Genomic DNA, 26,143 nt, shown 5'->3' with positions numbered 1-26,143 from the left:
GACAAATGCTGCTGCAATTATTTTTTACTTTGAGTTCTGTTAGTGCAAAATAAAAAATAAAAAAAAAATAGAGTGCTAACTGTAATCTGGCCTAAAGTGTTTTATGTCCTTTTTAGCTCATAAAGCTACAGTAATTTTAGCCTATTATTATAATTATTAGAGATTTGTTTTTAGAATTAGCAGAGCTAAACTGTAATGTATAATTGATAAATGTAAATTATAATCCAGTTTGGTCTTCCAAGAAATAATATTAAGGTTATTGCAATACAACGTTAAATCAATCTGTTATATAAATCAATCTGTTATGTCTTCAAATGTCTGATTAAAGTCAGGTATGAGTTTTCTGAGGACTAGACATTTCTGACTACATATAGATATAAAAATACATAGATACATATACACATACGTACACATGCAATGTATGCATAATTTAAGTGGTGTTTTTTCTTTTTTCCAATAAGGTTCCGGACACATGTAACAGACCCAATTCCCCAAACAAGTTTTCTATATTTATATGGTCTAACCTTTTGTTAATTAACTTACTTTTTCAACTGATGTCCCAAACCAAATTTTTCCTTAGTAGAAATTTGAAAAACATCCACTGTAGGCACTGTAAAAGAGCACAGTAAATACATAGCTATTACCATGTCACTAGGTAAATTAATGAATGTTAAATAATATAGACCTACTGTCGTTCAAAATTATAATCATACATTTGCTCAGTGGTGTGGCACAACAAAAGGATCATAGTATTTAGTGACATGTTTTATTTAAAATAAATAAATAAATAAACGACAACAAAAATGGAAGAAAAAAAAGAGAATGAACAAAATATAAACTGTGTTGCAGAATTAGTATTTCTTACATCTGAGAATTAAATCTTAACATAACAGAGTATAACTTTAACAAAACATTTTTATAACTTTGTTAATATTTTTGTAACATTTTTTTATTATTTTTATGACTTATTAATTTTGCATTTCATCTGCCCAATAAAAGTTAACTTTCTAATGTGTAATTGATTAGTTTATTGATTGATTGATTTTGTTACTGGTAGGTCACAGTTTAGTTGTATCTAAATCCCCAAAATGTATTAAAATGTGTTACCTGTCTGATTATCACATTTAAAATAGTCTAAAAGTCTAAAATAATAATATAAAATGTTTTGTTATTTTTTTTCTTACATACTTTTACATAGAAAATACATTTTTTTTGTTGTTGTTTTAGCTCCTTATACTATCTACTCCGTGTGATTTAAACTAACCCAAATTATTATTTTTTCCCATAGTCAAGCACTTCTCAAAACTACCAAACTTCGTAATTCTAGACCTTAAAATTTAGTAGATAAAAACTGGGAAAAAAATGTAATTACTAATTTATTTTTTGTCACCAACAACGTAAAAAACATCTTACGTATGTTTACTATGTCACCTATTGTTACAGTTCTCCAGTATTACTATTTTTAAGAATACTCAGCAGAGTTAATTTCCGTCGTAGCATACAAGTTTCGCCCGTATATTTCACCCGTTGCCCGCCATTATTACTCCCATAAGTTAACATAGAACCGCGTCGCAAATCGGTATCCAATATCCAGCGCAAGGACCTACGTGGCAAAAATGGAGAAATCTTACTCCCTTTTTACCTCGCCATAAAAGGCAGCCGCAGCAAGCCTTGCGCTGAGTATGGGAGCACCGTAACTCCCAAAAATGCCTGCAAAAATAAACTAACATCTATCGCATGCGCAATGTCTATCTACCTGTCAACCGCAATCCCCCACCGCAATAGCTAATAAAGTCTATTAACCCCTATATCTGCCATCAAACCCACACCGCAAATAATAACTAAATTATTAACCCCTAAACTGCCATAGCCCACAACACAATTAACCTATTCAAGTATTAACCCTTAAACCACCATAGCCCACATAGCCTATTAAATGTATTAACCCCTAATCAACGTCGCCACCACTATAATAAAGTTATTAACCCCTAAACCTAAGTCTAACCCTAACCCTAACACCCCCTAACTTAAATATTATTTGAATAAATATAAATAAATTTACTATTATTAACTAAATTATTCCTATTTAAAACTAAATACTTACCTATAAAATAAACCCTAAGATAGCTACAATATAATAAATAATTACATTGTAGCTATTTTAGGATTTATTTTTATTTTACAGGCAACTTTGTATTTATTTTAACTAGGTACAATAGTTATTAAATAGTTATTAACTATTTAATAGCTACCTAGTTAAAATAAATACAAATTTACCTGTAAAATAAATCCTAACCTAAGTTACAATTACACCTAACACTACACTATCATTAAATAAATTATATTAATTAACTACAATTACATAAAATTAAATACAATAAAATAAAATAAACTAAAGTACAAAAAAACCCCACTAAATTCCAGAAAATAAAAAAAAAATACAAGAAGTTTAAACTAATTACACCTAATCTAAGCCCCCTAATAAAATAAAAAAAGCCCCCCAAAATAATAAAATTCCCTACCCTATACTAAATTACAAATAGCCCTTAAAAGGTTTTTTTGCGGGGCATTGCCCCAAAGTAATCAGCTCTTTTACATGTAAAAAAATAAATACAACTCCCCCAACATTAAAACCCACCACCCACACACCCAACTTTACTCTAAAACCCACCCAATTCCCCCTTAAAAAACCTAACACTAACCCCTTGAAGATCACCCTACCTTGAGCCGTCTTCACTCAGCTGGGCAGAAGTCTTCATCCGATCCGGGCAGAAGTCTTCATCAAATCTGGGCAGAAGAGGTCCTCCAGACGTGCAGAAGTCTTCATCCAAGCGGCATCTTCTATCTTTTTCCATCCGACGAGGAGCAGCTCCATCTTGAAGACATCCGACGCGGAGCATCCTCTTCATTTGACGTCCACCTGAAGAATGAAGGTTCCTTTAAATGACGTTATCCAAGATGGCGTCCCTTCAATTCCGATTGGCTGATAGAATTCTATCAGCCAATCGGAATTAAGGTAGGAAAAATCCTATTTACTGATGCAATCAGCCAATAGGATTGAAGTTCAATCTGATTGGCTGATCCAATCAGCCAATAGGATTGACCTCACATTCTATTGGCTGTTCCAATCAGCCAATACAATGCAAGCTCAATCCTATTGGCTGATTGCATCAACCAATAGGATTTTTCCTACCTTTATTCAGATTGGCTGATAGAATTCTATCAGACAATCGGAATTGAAGGGACGCCATCTAGGATGATCTCATTTAAAGGAACCTTCATTCTTCAGTTGGACGTCAAACGAAGAGGATGCTCCGCGTCGGATGTCTTCAAGATGGAGCCGCTCCTTGTCGGATGGAAGAAGATAGAAGATGCCGCTTGGATGAAGACTTCTGCCCATCTGGAGGACCTCTTCTGCCCGGATTCGATGAAGACTTCTGCCTGGATTGGATGAAGACTTCTGCCCGGCTGAAGACGGCTCAAGGTATGGTGATCTTCAAGGGGTTAGTGTTAGGTTTTTTAAGGGGGGGTGGGTGGATTTTAGAGTAAGGTTGGGGTGTGTGTGGTGGGTTTTAATGTTGGGGGGTTGTATTTCTTTTTTTACAGGTAAAAGAGCTGATTACTTTGGGGCAATGCCCCGCAAAAAGCCCTTTTACCGCTTGGAGTTGGGGTTGAGATAGGCACTCCTGATTTTCTGATTCATGTCATCAATATGTTAGGATCTCTTTATTTTGCTCCTAGATAATAAGCACTCACAGGGGAGAGCTAGGAGTCATCTCTCACAAATGAAAAGCAATGCAACACAACTTCCTTTTATCTTCCTAAATGAAAGAACAAAATTTAAATTTTAATCTGTAAATTTGAATTTGAAATAAAAGCATGTTTTGCATTATACGTCCATTAGCAAAAATGATTCTAGTAAAGGTTATTACAGTTTTTCAGCAGCATACTCACATATCCTGTGAAGGCCTGCGCACCAGAATTCAAGCTCAGAGAGCTGGCGGAAGAGTGTGTTCTGCAACACTCTTCCGCCAGCCACTGCAAACTCTATGAGAAAGTATGATATTTGAATACTGGTGCAAGGCCCTTTACAGCATATGTGCATATGCCACTGAAACACAGTTATAACTTTCACTAGAAGAATTTTTGGTGATGGAAGTATATTGCAAAAATGCTTCTATTTAACACTGAAATTTGAACAGGAAACACAATATAGATACAAAAGCTGAATACCAGACCAATGGGTAACCATTTTGCCCCTCCCTTTAAAAGATTTCACAAACGACATCTACTATATTTTGCTTCAAAATCAGCAATCAGTATTATATACTTAATTCCCTAGCAACTGTTGTTCTGTTAGGTTCAGGTTATTAAGATCTAGACAACTGACAAATTACACTGAAGGATCCCCTAAAGGGAAAACATGGTTGGTAAAATATCTCTACTTTTTTTTCTCTCTTGAAATATTTTTGTAATTTAAAAAATCCACATTGTTATCAAAAAAACTTTCTGGTAAAGTCACAGTCAGAACATAAACTACTAGGAAGTAAAAATGTAAATACTCCAGATAGATGTAAGATTGTGTCTACAAATCAATCCATATTGTTTTTTCATGCATAGCATTAAAAATTTAAAGGGACAGTCTGCTTACAAAATGTTGTGAAAAAAGATAGCTAATCCCTTTTTACCCAGTCCCCAGTTTTGCATAACCAACACTGTTATATTAATATACTTTTTATCTCTATGGTTACCTTGTATTTAAGCCTCTGCAGACTGCCCTCTTATATCAGTGCTTTTTACAAAGTTGCATTTTAGCCAATTAGTGCTGGTTCATTCATAACTCCACGGGAGTGAGCACAATGTTATCTATATTGCACACACGAACTAGCACTGTCTGGCTGGGAAAAGCTAATAAAATGCACTGAGATAAGAGGCGGCCTGCAGGGTCTTAGAAACAGGCAGACATTTTGAGGTTTAGAGGTTATAAAGTATATTAATATAAAAATGTTGGTTGCGCAAACGTGGGGAATCGGCAGAAAAGGTGATGTCTATTTTTTAAATAAAACAAAAGAAAAATCAAGTAGACTTTCCCTTTTAAGCAAAGCTTCTGACCTGGGCCATTTAAGTACTGGGTTAGGGAACAATGCAGACGCACAACAATAGGCTCCGTTCGGATCACATCCCAAGCAACAGCAATTTCTTCCTGTAACAGACAAATGAAAACATTGTAATACTAAGTATTTCTCAGTTTATAAGAGATATTAAAATCATACCTAACATTGGGCTAGATTACGAGTGGCGTGCTGTTTAGCATGAGTGAAAACGGGTTTATCGCAGCTCTTTGGGAGCGCCTGAAGTAGTGCGCATGTTACAAGTTGAAAGTAAACAACTTCACATGAGCGCAATTGAATTTAACGCAAGCAGATACCGCGTCCTCAGAGCTCTGGTTAACTGTTACATAAGACAAAAAAAAGTTGCCCAAAACACATCAAAATACATTTAAGAGTACAGTTATACTAATAATAACACTGATAAAAATTATTAAAAAACATATATTACATAAAAAGTTATAAAGGGCTCAAAGATATGAGGTCTCAGGTGTTAGAAAAAAAAGGTAGGCAAATGACTTTAACATAGAGATACATGTATATATATATACAGTGAGGCCTAGCACTCTTGGTGATCATTAACCCATGGGCTTCTCTCTGCCGCAATCTCGCTAAAAATAGCTAGATTGCACTTTTTCTGCATGCCCCATGAGTGGGGCACAGCAGAAATAGATTTGCAGAGTTACTGATGCAGAGAGGGCCACTCTGCATCGGACAGCAGTGGTGCCGATCATTGGTGGGTGGGAGCCATAGCAGGGAGGCGGGTGGGCGGCCCATCGCTGGAGCTGTTCCGGCCAGCGGGGATCTAAGTTCCGGCAGTGCGAGGGAGAGCGCGAGGTGGAGCTTTGGATCACAGTAACTTGATCAAGTGTAAGGGAACATAAAGAGAGGTAGGGGGAAAGAGGGCTACCTAAATGATGGGGTAACATAAAAAAGGATGAGGTAAAAAAAGAAAAACAGCCCAATTTTATTGCAAAGTGGGTACTGGCAGACAACTGCCAGTACCCAAGATGGCAGCAATTAGGTAGATGGAGGAGGGTTAGAGAGTTGTTTGGGGGGGGGGGATCAGGGAGGTTGGGAGCTAAGGGGGATCTAACACTGCAGAATAATATATAAAAAATAAAAAATAAATTATAAAAAAAAAGCCTTTTATTTTAGTACTGGCAGACTTTCTGCCAGTACTTCAGATGGCGAAGACAATTGTGAGGTGGGGGAGGGAAGATACCTGTTTAAGGTGGGGCAGGGAGGGATCAGGGGGTAGGATGTGTCAGATGGGAGGCTGATCTCTACACTAAAGCTAACATTAACCCTGTCAAGCTACCTAATTAACCCCTTCACTGCTGGGCATAATACAAATGTGGTGCGCAGTGGCATTTAGCGGCATTCTAATCAGCAAAAAGTAATGTCAAAGCCATAAATGTCTGCTATTTCTGAACAAAGGGTATCCCAGAGAAGCATTTACAACCATTTTTGCCATAATAGCACAAGCTGTTTGTAAATAATTTCAGTGAGAAACCTAAAGTTTGTGAAAAAGTAAGTAAAAAAGATAACTTTTTTTTTTTTTATTTGATCGCATTTGGCGGTGAAATGGTGGCATGAAATAAACCAAAATAGGCCTAGATCAATACTTTGGGTTGTCTACTAAACAAATATATATATATATACATGTCAAAGGATATTCAGGGATTCCTGAAAGATATCAGTGTTACAATGTATTGCTAATTTTGAAAAAAAAAAATGGTTTGGAAATAGCAAAGTTCTACTTGTACTTATTGCCCTATAACTTACAAAAAAGCAAAGAACATGTAAACATTGAGATTTCTAAACTAAGGACAAAATTAAGAAACTATTTAAAATGGGTGTTTTTTGGTGGTAGTGGATGTGTAATAGATTTTGGGGGTCAAAGTTAGAAAAGGTGTACATTTTTATATTCATTCATCATATTTTACATTTTTTTATAGTAAATTATAAGATATGATGAAAATAATGGTATCTTTAGAAAGTTCATTTAATAGCGAGAAAAACATTATATAATATGTGTGGGTACAGTAAATGAATAAGATGAAAATTGCGGCTAAATACAAACACAGCAGAAATGTAAAAATAGCCCTGGGCCTAAGAAAATTGAAAAATGGTCTGGTCACTAAGGGATTAATGAACTGGGGTGCACAACAAATTCCAAATAGATATCTGCAAACAAAGAAGGCACTCTCTGGCTTTGAAGTAATCTTTTACTTTATGTGACGTTTTGGGGTTTGACCCCCGTCCTCAGACCATTTGCAAAAGAACAAACAGTGATACAGATTTATATGCTACTCATCCCCAGATACACGCCAAACTTCTGTGCATCACAAAAGGAACAGGCTAAGCATAACCATGTTAATCATAGTGTAATTTCGGCAAATTAATTTTATATATGCTATTCACTTGTTGTCCTCTGCCTGTTAGATGCTAGATTCATAGCAAGGGTTTGTTGTTTTAGTCAGATAGGGAATAATATTTCCCAGTTTCTGTCGTTCCTGGATATATTAGCGATTTCTTGATAGTTCTACATTTGTATATTTTTTAGATGGCTAAGCAACGGGCGCCGCCTGATGACGTACGCTCTGAGCTGCGCAACAACCGTGATGCACAGAAGTTTGGCGTGTACCTGGGGGTGAGTAGCATATAAATCTGTATCACTTTTTGTTCTTTTGCAAATGGTCTGAGGACAGGGTCCAACCCTGAAACGTCACATAAAGTAAAAGATTACTTCAAATCCGGAGAGTGCTTTCTTTGTTTGCTGATATATACTGCATATATATATATATATATATATATATATATATATATATATATATATGTGTGTGTGTGTACATATGTATTTATGTATTTAAATGTGTGTATATGTATTTATAGAACACATAAATGCATGTATATATATATATATATATATATATATATATATATATACACATACATATATAGACATATATATACCTGCAATATTTATGCAATATTAATTTTTAATAAATTGTTTAACTATGTATTTAATGTAAATATTTCAAATTGCAATGTTCTTCACATAAGATCTGTTTTAAGTATTCGTATATATATAGCTGTATATATCTATGCCTATATATAATCATGTGTATATATATATATATATATATATATATATTAATATTTAATGTCGGTTTAGCGCACTTGTTTGATGAGGAGGTTGGTGAGGAGATTTTTGAGGAGATTTTTGCGCAATTGTATGACATAGTATATGAGTTATGTATATGTTTATTGTGTGTGTGTGTGTGTGCATTGCGTGTATTGTGTTGTGTGTGTATGTTGGTGTATGTTGTGTGTTTGTATGTTTTGTGTGTGTATGTTGTGGGTGTGTACATTTTGAGTGTGTTGTGTGTGTATGTTTTGTGTGTGTATGTTGGTGTATGTTATGTGTGTGTATGGTTTATGTGTATATGTTGTGTGTGTGTTGTGTATGTTTTGTATGTGTATGTTGTGAGTTTGTACATTTTGAGTATGTTGTGTTGTGTGTGTATGTTGGTGTATGTTATGTGTGTGTATGATTTATGTGTATATGTTGTGTGTGTGTTGTGTGTGTATGTTGGTGTATGTTGTGTGTGTGTTTTGTGTGTGCGTGTTTTGTGTGTGTATGATTTATGTGTATATGTTTTATGTGTGTGTGTACATTCTGTGTGTGTTGTGTTTGTTTTGTGTGTGTGTGTTGTATGTATGCTGTGTGTGTATATGTTTTGTCTGCATATTTTGTGTGTACATTCTGTGTGTGTTGTGTGTGTACATTCTGTGTGTGTTGTGTGTATATGTTGTGTTTACATTCTGTGTGTGTTGTGTGTGTGCATTCTGTGTGTGTTGTGTGTGTACATTCTGTGTGTGTTGTGTGTGTACATTCTGTGTGTGTTGTGTGTGTGCATTCTGTGTGTGTTGTGTGTGTACATTCTGTGTGTGTTGTGTGTGTACATTCTGTGTGTGTTGTGTGTCTATGTTGTGTGTCTGTGTACATTCTGCGTGTGTATGTTTTGTGTGTGTATGTTGTGTGTGTACATTCTGTGTGTGTTGTGTGTGTATGTTGCGTGTGTGCATTATGTGTGTGTTGTGTGTTTATGTTTTGTGTCTGTGTACATTCTGTGTGTGTATGTTTTGTGCGCATATTTTATGAGTACATTCTGTGTGTGTTGTGTGTGTATGTTGCGTGTGTGCATTATGTGTGTGTTGTGTGTTTATGTTTTGTGTCTGTGTACATTATGTGTGTGTACGTTGTGTGTGTATGTTGGTGTATGTTGTATGTGTGTGTGTCATGTGTGTGTGTAATAGTTTTTCTGCATACATGTAAATCTAACTTCAGCTCCGATTGATATTTCTTCAACATTATGGAAATCCCTCTTTACTTCATGTGGAAAAAAAGCCATCAAGCCCTGGTACAAAGGGTTTATAAGGTAAATTTATCAGCAGAATGGCCCTTTGTGCTAGGATTTAATTTAAAAAGGTAGTTTTGATACATCAATGTCCTATGTAATCACATTTGAGTCAAGAATAATTTATTTAACCGTTCATGACTGATGTTGAAATCTATTAGTTTATTCCTGTATGACTACAAGTTTAATACTCTTCAGAATTCAGCAACTGGTGTTATTTGTATCAAGAGTAGAGACTGGAACAAGCTGCTTATGTAGCCTGAACACCAACACGAAACAATATGAGAAAGTCCTTCAAGGTATATGAAACCCCCCAAAAATATTTTGGGATTCTGAGAGAGCAAACAGTTTATAAACAGTTTCCAATTTACTCAGATTTGCTTCATTCCCATAATGTCCTTTGTGAAAGAGATACCGAGGTGTAAGGAGCAGTAGATGGCAGGATATAGTGCTGCCCTCTAGTTTTCTTGCAAATGCATAACATTCTTAGAGCCCCCAAGCTTACATTCATGCTTTTCAACAAAAGATACCAATAGAATGAAGAAATGTTGATAATAAAAGTATATTAGAAAATTGTATAAAATCCCATGCTCTATCGGAATCCTGAAAGAAAAAAATGTAGTAAAGAATAGCTGATGAATTAATTTAAAAATATTATAACGTCACTTTAAATAATTTTCAATTACCTCATTCTGATACATTCAACAAGATTAAAAGATGTGCGCCAAACCCGGTGCCTAAAAAAACGCTACATATTTAGCTCTACCAATACACGTTACAGAAAAACCTTCTTTTGTTGTGCGGTATGGTGCGTAAAGCTCCATACCGCACAAAAGCCAAGTCCTGACTTGACGTGCTCATGCACATTTTCCCCCCATAGACATCAAAGGAGAGAAAAAACTAACACCTGCGATCGCGGAATGGCGATAGCTATAACGCAATCCCCATTGATGTCTATGGGGAAAAGAAGGTTATGTGAAAACTTAACACCCTAACATAAAATCCTAGTCTAAATACCCCTAATACGCCACACCCAACATCGCTAACACTAAATAAAGGGATTAACCCCAAAAACCGGCGCCCCCCTGCTTCGCTAACACCTAAATAAAGCTATTAACCCCTAAACTGCTGGATCCCACATTGCACTACTATAATAAAGCTATTAACCCCTAAACCGCTGGCCCCCCACATCGCAACTACTATAATAAAGCTATTAACCCCTAAATCGCCTGCCACCCACATCACAACTACTTAACTAAGCCTATTAACCCCTAAACCAACTGCCTCCCACATCGCGGCACACTAAATTAAACTATTAACACCTAAACGTAACACCCCCTAAATTTAAATTAAAGTTACAATATAACTATCTTAAAATAAATAAAAACTTGTGAAATAAAAAAAAACTAAGCTTAAACTATAAATAAACCTAACATAACTATTTTTTTAAAAAAAAACAACTAAAAATATAAAAACTAAGTTACAAAATTAAAAAATCCTAACACTATGAAGAAATAAAAAAAACTAGCATTACAAAAAAAACCCACTAAAATTACCAAAAATAAAAAAAATCTAAGATAAATGTCTAGATCTATATGGCACACATGAACTAGATCTGTCTACCTGTGAAAAACTCAAAATGCACTGAGATAAGACCAAGGCTGATTGCCCTGAAGCTTTTTATTTTGTTTTTTTTTTAAAAAGAGTAATGTTAGGTTAATTTACAGTTTAAACTTAGGCTTTTTTAAATTTTTTTTTAGTATATTGTAACTTTAATTTAAAGTTAGGGGGTGTTAGGTTTAGGGGTTAATAGTGTGTTGCAATGTGGGGGGCCGCGGTTTAGGGGTTATAAGGTTTAGTTTAGTATTTGCGATGTGTGGGGCCAGTGTTTTAGGGGGTTTATTATAGTATTTGCAATATGGGGGGTGGTGGTTTAAGGGTTAATAGGTAGTTTATGGGTGTTAGTGTACTTTGTAACATTTTTGTTATGAGTTTTGTGAAACATTTTTGCTTTGCAAAATCCATAACTACTGGTCTCTGATCCCGGAATGGATCACGGCGGTATAAGCAATAACGCAAGCATTATAGCCGGACCGCACAACCTATAATACGGTCGCCATGAAAATTCTACACTCAAAAGCCATTTTTTGAGTGCAGAATGGAGAGTTGTGGTACTGGCTAAATCGCTTGCGGTTTAGCTGTATCGCCGCAACTTGTAAAACGGGAGACCTGCCATTCCGCGCGCCAATTTTTCAGCGGTATAGCCATACCGCAAAACTTGTAATTTTGCCCATTGTTTGCTGATAGTATTGCACTGCCAAAATGATGATTCCAAAGAAATTTAAATGGAACTAAGAAGTTTTCCATTATTACAAGGCATTTGAAATCACACTAGCTATCATGCAGAGCAAACATGGTGGTGCAGTGTTTAAAGGTACAGTCAAATAAGAATTACGTTTTCATGATTCAGATAGCAACATGTTTTCAATTTACTTCTATTTTCCTATTTGCTTTGTTCTCTTGCTATCCTTTGTTGAAAAGCATAAACAGGTAGACTTAGGGAACTAGTTGCAAAGTATCTAATTACACTATTAACCCCTAAACATCCACCCCACAACGCAATAAACCTATTTACACTATTAACCCCTAAACTGCCACCCCCCACAATGCAATAAACCTAATTGCACTATTAACCCCTCAACCGCCACCCTCCCACATCGCAATAAACCTAATTAACCTATTAACTCCTAAACCGCCATCCCCCCACAATGCAAATAACTAATCACTAAGCCCCCTAACCTAACACTCCCTAAATGAAACCCAATTGCATAAAATAAAAAAATACTAAGTTAAAATAAAAAAAACTAACATTACTTTAAAAAAAAACAACCTAAGATAAAATTAAAATAAATACATCTAAAATAAAAAAAAAAGTCTAAAATTACAGAAAAAAACACTAAAAAAACCTAAGCTAGCCATTGCAATCAGCTCTTTTGCAGCCCATTAAAATAAAAAAATGCCTAATCTAAAAAAAAACACCTCAAAAAATAAAAAAAGCCTAAGTCTAACCCCCAAATAGGTACTCACAGTTAATGAATTCCGGCGGAGAAGGTCTTCTTCCAGGCGGAGACATCTTTATCCAGCGTGGGGACCTCTTCTATCTTCATCCAGGACTAAGGTGGTGCAGAGCGGAGGAGACCGCAAAGCGAGAACGCCAGCCACGGAGACATCCAGCGTGGATGATCCTCTATTTATGCGGTCACCGCCACACACTGAAGATTGAATGCAAGCCTCTCAATTTTAGAAGTTGTCCACTCACCTTTGCAGCATACGGGCAGCGGATAAACAGGATCTGCTGCCCGTATGTATCATTACTAGCTCAAGTGAGTGTGTAATGCCCGTCCCTTCTCTCGCTTGGCCAATCGCATGAGAAATGGGACTGTCAATCACAGAGAGTGAGCGAGCTATCTGTGATTTCGCTTTGCCACTTCAGAGGTAGCATAGAGTGTAAGACGCAGCAGGCTAATGACCACTACTACATTGCGGGAAGCAAGCTTGCATATGCGAACCTGCCCCGCAAGGGCTATGGAGCAGCTTTCTCTGCTTATTACATGTAGCCCATAATCTTTTTTGCTGGTGGTGTGTATATAGAGGTGTGTGTATATATGTGTACTCATATGTATTTATATGTTTAAATTTATATATATATATATATATCCTATATATATATATATCCTATATAATAAAAGGCCAAGTGTGTTTGTCCGAAGCTGTCATGCGCAGTAGAGACTGCGCACAAGGACAAACACAACTGGCCTTAGAGACCCTACCTGAAAAGCCGGTGCGGGCGAAAGTGGGCGTGACCAGGCGTGATGGGGCATGGCCGGGGCATGGCCGGGCGCAGTTGCGTGCATCAGAGGGATAGAAGGGAGAGAAGAAGAAAGAGAAGGGGAGAGAGATAGAAAGAAAGGGTGAAAGAACAAAATAGATTGGAAGAGCAAAAGAGAGGGGGAGAGAAAGAGAGGGATGGAGAGAGAACAAAAGAGAGGTGGGAGAGAGTGCAAGAGAGAGTGGGGGAGAGAGTGCAAAAGAGAGGGGGGAGAGAGCGCAAAAGAGAGGGGAGAGAGAAAGAGTGCAAAAGAGAGGGGGGAGAGAGAGAGAGTGCAAAAGAGAGGGGGAGAGAGAGAGAGAGTGCAAAAGAGAGGGGGGAGAAAGCGCAAACGAGAGGGGGGGAGAGAGAGAGTGCAAAAGAGAGGGGGGAGAGAGCGCAAAAGAGAGGTGGGAGAGAGAGAGAGAGCGAAAAAGAGAGGGGAGAGAGAGCACGCAAAAGAGAGGGGAAGAAAGAGAAAAAGAGAGGGATGGGGAGAGAAACAGAGCAAAAGAGAGGGATGGGGAGAGAAATAGAGCAAAAGAGAGTGGGGATATATGTGTTTATATGTGTATTCATGTGTATTTATGTGTTTATATGTGTATATATGTGTATTTATGTGTTTATATGTGTATTCATGTGTAGTTATGTGTTTATATGTGCATGCATATGTGTATTATTGTGTATTTATGTGTTTATGTGTATTAATGTGTATTTTTGTGTTTATATGTGTATTCATGTGTATTTATGTGTTTATATGTGTATATGTGTGTATTCTTGTGTATGTGTGTGTTTATATGTATATTCATGTGTATTTATGTGTTTATATGTGTAAATATGTTGGAAGAATGGCGCCAATAGACTTGCTTGACACAGGGTTGCCACAAACCTTTAATTTGTATAAAGAACAATATCTGAGAAGTGCAAGAAAGCGAAACGCAATAAAACGAGGTATGCATGTATATTTATGGATATAAAGACCTTGTTTAGATGCAATTTTTTTTATCCATTTTAAAACAAAATGTCATTTCAAATTAGTCTAAGGAGCTTTAGTTTCTGAATTCTGCTGTATAATTAGTTATGCAAATTAGCATGGTCGTTATTTGTTTCCAAAAATAGTGGCAGCCCCAGTTGTAAATGTTGTGATGAAGTCCAGTCCTCTTCTAAACATTTTGTGAAAATGAACAAGTCAAACCCCAATTGTTGTTTTCATGGTTCAGATAGAGCATACAATTTTAAAAAACTTTACAATTTACTTCTGTTATTACATTTGCTTCATTCTCATGGTATCCTTTGCTGAAGGAGCATAAAAGCACTACTGAGAGCAAGCTGAAACCTATGGGTGAACCAATGACAAGAGGTATATAAATATAAATATTATATATATACTGTATATGCAGCCACAAATCATCAACTAGTTCCCTAAGTCTACCTGTTTATGCTTTTAGGTAGATTGCGATGTGGATGAATGGCGGTTTAGGGGTTAATAGTTTTATTATTAGTTGAGATGTGGGGGATGGCGGGTATAGGGGTTTTGATGTGTCGGGTTTATTTTTAGGACTGGGTATTAGACTTTTTCGGGCGATGTAAAAAAAAATATTTTCTTGGGCACCGGCAGTTTCTAAACTGCCATTAGTCACTGGCAACTCCAGAAATGTGTATTTATGCACATTTCTGGACATCTCCAGTTTATCCAACTTACGGCAGGTTATGAACTGCCGGCACGTATATATGTGATTCCCCGATGTGAGAGGTGAATTTACAGGCAACGCGGGTTTAAGCAGTTATGCTGAAACCTGTGCCGCATATGTAATCTCGCCCCAGATCTTTTGCACAATCACATGTTATTGTCCTCACAAGGCTAAACATATCACTAAGGAAGCCAGCAAACTGGTCAAATCAGAGAACTATTTTTTCATTTAGGCAAAAATATAAATCAGTTTAAAAAGTAGTTGCTTGAGTTGTGTATTGTGTGTGCTAAAAATAAATGTGCTTTTTCCAGATCGCAAATTTGAATGAAAAAATATTTAATGTAGTCGTCTACGCACATAACATAAACTATGCATTAAACCTACTAAGACGTTTATATATTGTAAGTGTATACTCTTAAGATTGATAACAAAAAGCCCTCTTTTTCAGGTTTCATTTAACGTTGCCTTAAAGGGTATCACTTTTACCCTACTTGTTAGTCTAAACCACAAAAGCATTCTTCCTGTTTTAAGGTTTGAAGAAACGGAAAACATTCCCTAGAGGTTCTAACCTAATTTCCTGCTCAGCGGTTTTATGACTCACTTGTGCTTGATGCAGACCTATGGAGAGTAAAATTTGTAACGGAACATATGGGGAAATTATTATCTATTACAGTGTAGGAGTCTGCACATAACTGCAATGCAAAAAAAAAGGTAAAACACATCTTAATATAACATTTTTAAGGATATAAAAGTTATTTTTACAGAGCTATGCTTGTTTCATTTATTATTATTTTTTTATTGGAGGCAGTTTAATTTTTTTTTTTAAACGTTCAGAATCTTTTTTCAAAGCTTGTGCACAATGTAACACTTTTTATAAGGTTGTCTTCTTTTAAGTATTTACTGCGTGCACATGATGTAACTAAGTAACCATTCAGAGCTTGATAATTCGGCCCCACAGTGTGCATGCCTTAGTGACTGTTGTGTGCGCATAAAATACTTAGTTACATTGTACGCACGCAGTAGTTAAATTGTGCGCTTGATTTAACTATAAGAAACATGGCTGCATGTTAAGCTCTTGTGACCGGCTTGGTAACGTGAGCCGCTTGGTCATTTAATCACACGCCAAACGCACAATTGTACAGACCGCCAATGTCACCAAGGTGTTCAGGGGATGCTATCTATGAAAGAAGGAGGTAGCCATATCTTTACGCTAAGCAGTGTGATTGGATGACCCAGTGGCTCACGTGACCCAGCTTAACATCAGCAAGATAAATACAGCCATGTTTCTTATAGTTACATTATGCACGTGATTTAACTACTGCGTAACTAAGCATTTAGTGTGCATGCCTTAGTGACACAAAATACTTAAAACGAGAGATGTTATAATACAGCTTGGTCACAATGTAACACATGCTTTAAAAAAATTGTTGGAACGTTTAAAAAAAAAACAAACACTGCTACCAATAAAAAAAAATATGAATGAAACCAGCAGGGCTCAGTATATTTTTGTATATACGTATGTATACTTTATATAAAACATCTGTATTGTAAAACACATGTATATAAACATATTGACTGTCATGTTGTTAGCAATAAGTGTATGCTTATCTTAGCTCTTTTGCTATGGCTGTTAAAGATCAAATATAAAAAGGCATCTGCTCTGATCATTCACTGTGTAACGTGTATCAGGGTCAAACAGACTGCTGCATAACTAAATATGTAGGGTGCAGTCCAAGGTCTCTTGGGGTTGAAAATAGCAAAATGTCCCCCCCCAAAAAAACCACTTGCTTGTTTCAGATTCATTCAGGATCCACTCGAGCATAGGGGATAGTGGGAAAAATAACAAAACATTTTCTTAAGATTTAAAGGGACAGTCTAGAGCCAAAACATAATTTTGATTACTTATTGTTACATACCAGAGAAGCATCCTGCAGCTGGTCTCACATCTATAAGCTTGTAAGACGTACATGAAACTTTTAATATTTATCATTTGTTAAGAGCTGAAAATGGTCGCCAAGCTCCGCCCTCCCATTGCATGTATATTTTGGTATGTTAAGTTTCTCCAATCATGAGCCACTCTTAAATAAGTTTTTCGACTCTAACATGCTGATTTATGCAGGTGCAATTTGATATAGCTAACTGAAAGATATTAAACATGCACTGCTAAACTTTTTTCAAGAAAACAGCTAACTGGACAGGAAGAAAGCTGTGGGCGGAGCTTGGCAACCATTTTCTGCTGCTAACAAGCAATGATTATTTAAAAGTTTCATGTACTTCTTACAAGCTTATAGATGTGCAACCCATTGCAAGATGGTTGTCTGGTATGTAACAATGAGTAATAAAGAATAAATATTGGATCTAGACTTTCCCTTTAAACATTCTATAAAGTTATCTGATGGGAGAGTGTTATGTGGAAAATATAGCTACTTTTATCATCATCCCAATGATAATAAGTGGTATAATAAAAGGGTATGAAACACAACATTTTTCTTTCCTGATTCACACAATTTTCGAATTTACTTCTATTATCAAATTTGCTTCTTTCTCTTTGTTGCAAAGAATACCTAGGTAGGCTCAGAAGCAACAAAGCACTGCTGGGAGCTAGCTGTTTATTAGTGGCTGCAGATAGATGCCTCTTATCATTGGCTTACCTGATGTGTTCAGCTAACTCCCAGTAGTGTATTGCTGCTTCAACAGAGGATTCCAGGAGAACAGAGCAAATTTGATCATTGAAGTTGATTTAAAATTGTATGAATCATGAAAGTATCATTTTGGGTTTCATCTCCCTTTAATAAGATAACAACTATTATGGAGTTGCTTTGAAATAAGCAGGATTTGCATTTAAAGGAACATATAAATGCAAACATAAAATGATGGGTTAGAGCATTTTTGAATTGTACTGTTGCTGGCATATAACAAAGGGCTAGAATTAATAAGCAGCAGATGTGGCTTTCTCTGCCCAAAGTTTCCGGCGCGCCGGAAACAGAAGTTAATAATCGGCGATCGTAAGAGGTGGCGGACTGCAAACATCCCGATCCGATACAATTGGGATGATTGACACCCCGTGCTAGAGGCCGATTGGCTGCGAATGTGCAGGGGGCGGCATTGCACAAGTATTTCACAAGAAATGCCTGTACAATGTTAAATGCCAACAGCCTATGCTTTTAACGATGTCGGGCAGACTTGATTCGCTACAGCAAATCATGTCCGTCCGGCATTTAATAAATTGACCCCAATGTGTTAAACTCATGTGAAGGTTAAATACATAGTTAAAAAAAAGCTTCAGAGCAGCTGAAAACATCTAGTGAGCCAAATGACAAGAGGCATATGTGTGAAACTACCAATAGTTAGCAACAAAGGATACCAAGAACATGAACTAAATTTAATAACAGTAAATTCTTAAAGTCTCAGGTTCTCTCTAAAATATAAATTAAAAAAATTTGAATCCATGTCCCTTTAACGCTCTTAAGCACAGCAAACTACATTATTTAATTATAACGGTAAAGAGAGGTTTTAATTACTTACATCAAGGAAGCTAACATCAATATGCAGATCAATATCTACATCGTCAATTGCTCCATATTCCCTGAAAGACAAAACACAAAGGAAGATAATAGGATCATAATAATCAGTATAAGCATTAAAAAAAGTCTGTTATGAGGGTGGTTGATTAATCGGTGCTAGGTGTGTTATTTCTTATCCTTTAGCAATGCTTTTTTAATTAGTAACAAAATGTATGCAGTTTACATTGACAATAACATATTTATAAAATACGTTGGATTATGAAACAATTATACTAAAAATAATGATATTGTTATAGGAAAGATATAAACAAGGGCCAGGTTACGAGTGGAGCGCAAATGTTTGTGCACAAGCGATATTGGGTTTTTGCTTTCGTTTGCACGCATATTAAATTGCGCTGGTATTACAAGTTGAAAGCAAATGCAATCGCTTGAGTGTGATTCAAGTTAATGCTTGTTGGGTTAGCGCATACTCAGAGCTGTGGTGAACTGTTTTGCAAAACAAAAAAGTATCACAAAACACATCAAAATTACATTACAAAGGAAATTTAAACTCATAATAGCACCATCTTTAAAACATGACTTTAAAAAAAAATTGCACAAAAATGTTTTAAGAGCTCAAAGATATGAGATCTCAGGTGTTAGAAGAAAAAAAAGGCAGGCAAAGGGATTTAACATTACAGTATATATATATATATATATATATATAAAAATACATACATAGTCATCTCTAAAGATGAACATGTAATATGTATATATAAATGTCTATATATGTGTACATATGTATTTTTTATATGTATATATGTATTTACAGACATTCAAACAAATGTAAACACATAAATACATATGTATATATATTGCATTAGAGCCCTTTGCAGTTAAGTAGATGAAAACATGAATAAACATATTTAAGCAAAATTCATTTTTAATAAAGTGTTATACTGTGTGTTTACTGTAAATATTTGACATTCCAATCTTCTGCACACAGCAGACTATGTTCTATGTATTTCTAAATAGATAATTATATATATCTTTATATTTATATATCTATACCTATATATAATTTATATATATATATATATATATATATCCTCCTTGTGTATCTGCACTCCCAATTCCAGTATGTCTTCAACCAGAGTGCAAAGTCAGAACTTATCCATAAAAATGTCAAGTAGGGACTGCACTCACTGGATTTAGATAAATCAATAATTATTTAATCAGTGGTAACGTATTGGGGTTCGCAGACGGGTTAGTGTGCAAGTGGGGTGTTTTTTCTAATTTTTTTTCTTCATTGACTGAGGGAATAGGTTATTGCACACATGAAATTCTAAGTTCAGCTTTTTTTTTCTAGCGAAAGCACTAAATAGCGATCCACTCGTGATCTGACACAACGTTTTTTCTCCTTCTTCTTAAAAGGAAAAGCAAAAAGAAATAAAGGCATATTTGTAAATAATTGATACTGCAATATTAATGCTCATTGGCTGATAGTTACAACTCCCACAGCTCTGCTGATGCACAAAAACAAGCCTTCACACACTTAACAAGAAAAGAGTTAATGTATTTGAGTAAAGGAACTTTTCTTAAAATATTGCAAACTGTCCTTTTAAATGTGTTTCTTAGGTCTGGCTCTTTCTGACAGCAGAAGGGTTAACTGTAATAGAGGGTTATTGCCAAAGCGCATGCAATTGAAACAACTGAATAAAAATGTCCAATGTTAAATAAATGCACTTATTAATTCAATAATAGTTAAAGGGCCATGATGATATTGTAAAATGATGAGCTCTAATTCATTCAAGCAAAACTAGCAACCCAACAATAATATGTATTTAACCCCCACACAGGGATCTCGAGCAGACACAGGCACTCAGTCAATCACAAGTAGCAATCTCGCAGCAGGGCTGTGCGATTAAAGCTGCTTAGTGGGTCAGTGGTAGTTTATGCCCAAGCTTCCACAGTTTTCTGTGGCTCCCGAGCGGTAATTTAAAGGGATGTGAAATAGTCTATTTCATTGCTGTAATAATAAAAACACTAAGCAGTGGATTATACTTTATAGAAATCACTGTGATATGCATTATTCTTTATTTTAAAAGGATTTTTCATTTGTGCAGGTTCTATTACTTCCTCTCACAGCCCTACATGGGGGCTGTGGTCCCTACCGGAAGGCAAAAGGAGGAGCTACCCCTTTCTAAGGGCCTGATATTTAAAACCTCGCCGCTCAGGTGAGATGATCTCTTTGTGCTGCAAGGCCCTTAAAAAAATGTAGATTTTTTTTTATCTTGACAAATGTTTATGTTGCTTTGTAGTGTTCTTTATGTGAAACAGAGACTCCTACATTACCATACAAGGTCTAAAACAATCCCAAATAAATTGAGTGATTTCTCTCCATGCCGGCGAGGTTTTGAATATCAGGCTCTAACAGGCCCATTTATCAAGCTCCATATGGAGCTTGAAGGGCCGTCTTCAGACTCGCCAGAAACACAACTTATGAAGCAACGGTCTAAAGACTGCTGCTCCATAACCCTGTCCACCTGCTCTGAGCAGGCGGACAGGAACCGCCGGAAATCAACCCGATCGAATACGATCGGGTTGATTGACACCTCTCTGCTGGCGGCCGATTGGCGGCATATTGCTCTCCGCATTTAGCGAGGTCTTGCGGACCTGATCCACACTGTCGAATCAGGTCCGCAAGACCTTTGATAAATTGGGGCCTAAGTGTCTTACTCATGCTCAGTAGAAGAATTATGTGGCAAGAGGAAAAAAAAAACTAATTATGCACAAATACCTCCTTTTCTAAAAGACAATCAAAAGTATGCACAACTAGCAAAGATGACTGTCAATTTTATTAATATACTGAGTTTCTGGTTTCTGCTAATATTATTTACAGTAGTAATAATATCCTTGAATTGCCTATCAGCGCAGGTGGTAAAAAAACTTACGTACAAATACCACCTTTTCCTAAAAGGCAATTAAAAGTATGTATTACTACTGAAAATGTACATTTTTATTTAAATTCTGATTTTCTGATTCATCTTACTTTTATTATTTAAAGCAGTTGAAATTACCTTAAACTGCCTATCAGAAGAGGTGATAAAATACTTGTACAAATACCACCTCCTTCTAAAGGTAATATGCACTATTACTAAAAATGATTGTCTATTTTTACATTTGGTTCTTGCTACCATTAGGATTATTATTTATAGCGGTAGTCATTTACCTGAACTGCCTATGAGAAGATGCGGTAAACAAAAATAAAAATAGCAAAAAGTACTGCTGAGCTTGCATCACAGGATACACGTGCATAAATGAATATAAAACTATAAATACAATAATAAATACACCTGCAAATTGGTGAAGATAATCTAATTGATGAACGGTAAGGGTCTGTATAGCAGCAGTCTATTTAAAGGGACAGTCTAGTCTAAACTTTCATGATTCAGATAGAACATGCAATTTTAAATCAACTTTCCAATTTACTTTTTTCATCAAATTAATTTTTTTCTCTTAGTATTCTTTGTTGAAAGCTAAACCTAGGTAGGTTCATATGCTAATTTCTAAGCACTTGAAGGCCACCTCTTATCTCAGTAAATTTTGACATCTAGACAGTGATAGTTCATGTGTGCCATATAAATAACATTACCATATAAAGGGCATTCAGCTCTTTTAAGAGTGCCCAATAAATCCCTAATCTAAAAAACAAACACCCCCCCCCCCTAAAAAAAGAGTCTAAGTCTAACACCCAAATAGGTACTCACTGTTCCTGAAGTCCGGTGGAGATGGTCCTGTTCCAGGCGGTGAAGTCTTTTTCCAAGCAGCCGACATCTTCTTCCAAGTGGGGACCTCTTTCTTTTTCATTCAGGACCAAGCAGGCGCGGAGCAGGACCGGAGACTGTGGAGCCATGGAGCATGGAGGATCCTCTTCATACGATCGCCGCCGTACACTGAATAGTGAATTCAAGGTACGCGTTTCAATATGGCATCCCTTGCATGCCTATTGGCTGATTTGATTCTTCAAATTCAAATCAGCCAATAGGATGAGATTTGTACGGCGGCGATCGTACGAAGAGGATCCTCCACGCTCCATGGCTCCACGGTCGCCATTCCTGCTCCGCACTCATCTCCGCTCCACGCCGGCTTGGTCCTGGATGAAGAAGGAAGAGGTCCCCACTTGGAAGATTATGTCGGCCTCTTGGAAGAAGACTTTACCGCCTGGAACAGGACCTTCTCCGCCGTACTTCAGGAACGGTAAGAACCTATTTGGGGGTTTTATTTTTGGGGGGTTTGTATTTTGTTAGATTAGGGATTTTTTTGGGCACTCTTAAAAGAGCTGAATGCCCTTTTAAGGGCAATGCTCATACAAATGCCCCTTTATGAGCAATGGGTAGTTAAGGATTTTTTAGTGTTAGGTTTTTTATTTTGGTAGGTGGGGATTTTACTATTAGAGGGGGGACTTAGTACGTTTTTAAGGTAAAAGAGCTCTTTAATTTAGGGCAATTCCCTACAAAAGGCCCTTTTAAAGGCTATTGGCAGTTATTTTTGATAATTTGGTTTATCATTTTATGTAATGTTAGACTTTTTTAAAAAAAAATGTAATCTTAGATTAATTTAAACTAAGTAATAGTTTTTATTTTTAATTGTAAATTAGTTTTTTTTTTATTTAGGTAATTGGGGTTAATTTAGGGGGTGTTATGTTATTAGGCTTAGTAATTTAATTAGTTATTTGCATTGTGGGGGTTTGGCAGATTAGGGGTTAAAATATTTATTAGGATTATTTTGTTATGTGGGTTTGACAGATTAGGGGTTAATAGTTTTATTAGGTTTATTGCGTTGTGGGTTAAAGGCGGATTAGGGGTTAATAGTTTTATTAAGTTTATTGCGAAGTGGGTGAATGGCGTTTTGGGAGTTAATATATTTTTTTAGTTATTACGGTGGGGGCTGGCTATTGACAGGTAGATAGATATTGCGCATGCATTAGTTGCTAGTTAATATTTTCAGCCAGTTACGAGAGTTACGGTGCTCACATTTTCAGCGTAAGGCTTGCTGCGCCTGCCTATGTGTGGGGAGGTGAAAATGGAGTAAAATGTGTTACTTATTTGCGACACGGTTCTATGTTAGCTTATGGGAGTAAAAATTGCAGGCGACGGGTGAAATATACAATCCACATTTATATGAGGCGCCGTATATATGTGATACAAAACCGCGTAAAAAACTGTGTCATACAAGTAATTGTTGACTCTCTGAAAAGGTGTGGTGTTTGAAAACTGGTGCACAGGCCCTCACAGCATATGTGCGTATACTACTGAAAAGTAGTTATAACTAATTTATGCTAACTGCAGTATATTGCAAAAAAAAATAATAAAAAAAAATATTTTAAATGGAAAATGCACCCATGCACATTTCAATTGTGACCTTTCTATCCCTTTTGTTCCTACCATACTAGCTTGTCATATTGCATTTGCAAGACCAAAGAAAAAGGAAAAAAAAGAATGCTGATATAATTTTTCATTTTTAACAGATCAAGTTGTGTCTAATACTGATGTTGATTATTCCCAATTTAAGATTAACACTGCTGCTAGACGTAAACAGAGCAAGATTGCATGAATAATGAAATGAGACAAACTGTGCCATTGATACATGGATGGTATTCAGAGCCCAGCATCACATACGAATATTATTGTGCAAGTACGTGTGATGTTAGTAGTGTCTGCATTGAGATTGTTGACACGAGCAATATAATGTACATGATGCTAATAAAGCAAGGGGAACCTCATTATGCCAAAAAAGTCAGTTTTGCTAACAGAGGGTTTTTATTGATATTATCCTAAGGTGCATCACCGACCTTGTGGTGCACACCAATCTAACGTATCCACACTTTCAAGCCCCCCACCCTTGCCCTTTTCTATGGGATCCCAACAAACACCCTTCCCATACAAGTGAACCCACTGTGACTTCCACCAAACAGGCCCCCACACAAGACCACTCCACCCACACCAAACAGACTCACACACAAGACCACTCAACATACCCTCGCAGACCACTCCACCCAAGCCAAAAAGACCCAAGACCACTCTTCCCAAGCCAAACAGACCCCCAGACAAGAACACTCCACCCAAACCAAACAGACCCCCACACAAGACCAATCCACACAAGCTAAACAGACCCCTACACAAAACAATTCCATCCAAACCAGACTCCCACACAAGACCACTCCACTCAAGCCAAGCAGACCCCCACACAAGACAACTCTACCCATGCCAAACAGACCCTTTCACTGATTAAGTAAATAAACCTTATACCATAATTAAACTGGATAGCCAATAATAACAGCTATTTTATGAATCCCTAGGTTGATAAGGAGCCAACAGTATTGTGTTTCATGGCAGACTCAATTTGCATCATACATGCCACAGCTGACTCCGAGCTGACTTGGTTTCTGAATGCTGTTGCACAGGACATGAACAACATATGTGTTTATGCCACTAAAACAGTGATAACAAAAATGCTTCTAGTTAAAGGGACAAGAAACCCACTTCTTTTCTTTTGTGACTAAGATAGAGCAACCAATTTTAAACAGCTTTCTAATTTACTTCTATTAGCTAATTAGCTTTGCTATCTTTGTATCTTTTATTGAAAATAATAGCTAGGTATGCTCAGAAGCAGTAATGGATTACTGTGAGCTAGCTGTTGATATACACCTCTTGTCATTGGCTTACTGGATGTGTTCTGTAAGCTCCCAGTAATGCATTGCTGCTCCTTTAGCAAAGCATACCAAGAAAATGAAGCAAATTTTCTAAGAGAAGTAAATTGGAACGTTGTTTTAAATGGTATGCTCTATCTCAATCATTTGGGTTTCATGTCCCTTTAATGCTAAAACAAGTATATTGCTAAAATGCTATTAGAAATTGAACTGCAAATGTATTTTGTACTATGTCCCTTTCATCACTTACAGATATGGGATACGTATACTGTTATCCTAATAGTTAATTGACAGTAACTTTGACAGTAATACAGACAGACAAGCTGGGCCTTCCAGTTTTCTATTATCATAATCTGTTTATGTAACCACGTAAATAGGACTATACTTGCTAATGGGGAGAAAGAAAGACAGAAGGAAAGAAGATCAGAAAGGAAGGGAGGAAGAGTGACGATCAGAAGCTGCTTTTGGCAATTTCATTCAGGCCAGGGATAGCTGGGGGCCCGCTAGGCAGCACTCTCAAGACTTTAATAGGAGTGTCAGTGATATCTCAACAAACATGATTATAAAGGGGTGGGGTTAGTGTAGCTGTAGTGGAGTTGGATGGAGGAGATGATTCAAACCCCTTGATCTCAGCTCCCTTTGTAGCTACAGACAATAAAGACCCCTTAATTGAATTTTTTTTTTACTTTATCAAGCCCCCCCACAAAAAAAAAAGTCAGCACTTGGGGTTTTAATGTGACACACAAAAATAAAGTTTGAGTTGTGTACAGACCCCCAAACTTCACAAGCCTGTATGGGCCCCTCTTTTTGGTATCCTTGATAACAATTTAGTAA

The 26,143-nt window shown here is 36.5% G+C and overlaps 1 protein-coding gene across 1 annotated transcript in view; it reads right to left on the bottom strand.

The window, feature by feature from the left end:
* The window catches only part of PARP8 (poly(ADP-ribose) polymerase family member 8), a 550,091-nt gene that overhangs the window by 185,238 nt on the left and 338,710 nt on the right, over nucleotides 1-26,143 (bottom strand). The window contains exons 8-10 of the mRNA XM_053701262.1: nucleotides 18,620-18,680; nucleotides 5,113-5,203; nucleotides 544-610 (exon numbers count right to left, since the gene is read on the bottom strand). Of these exons, the coding sequence (XP_053557237.1) occupies nucleotides 544-610; nucleotides 5,113-5,203; nucleotides 18,620-18,680 (219 nt within the window). The remainder of the gene's footprint in view (nucleotides 1-543; nucleotides 611-5,112; nucleotides 5,204-18,619; nucleotides 18,681-26,143) is intronic.

Source organism: Bombina bombina, chromosome 2 (assembly GCF_027579735.1).
Source record: "Bombina bombina isolate aBomBom1 chromosome 2, aBomBom1.pri, whole genome shotgun sequence".
NCBI classification, from domain to species: Eukaryota; Metazoa; Chordata; class Amphibia; order Anura; family Bombinatoridae; genus Bombina; species Bombina bombina.
This window is presented reverse-complemented; position numbering and strand designations above follow the sequence as displayed.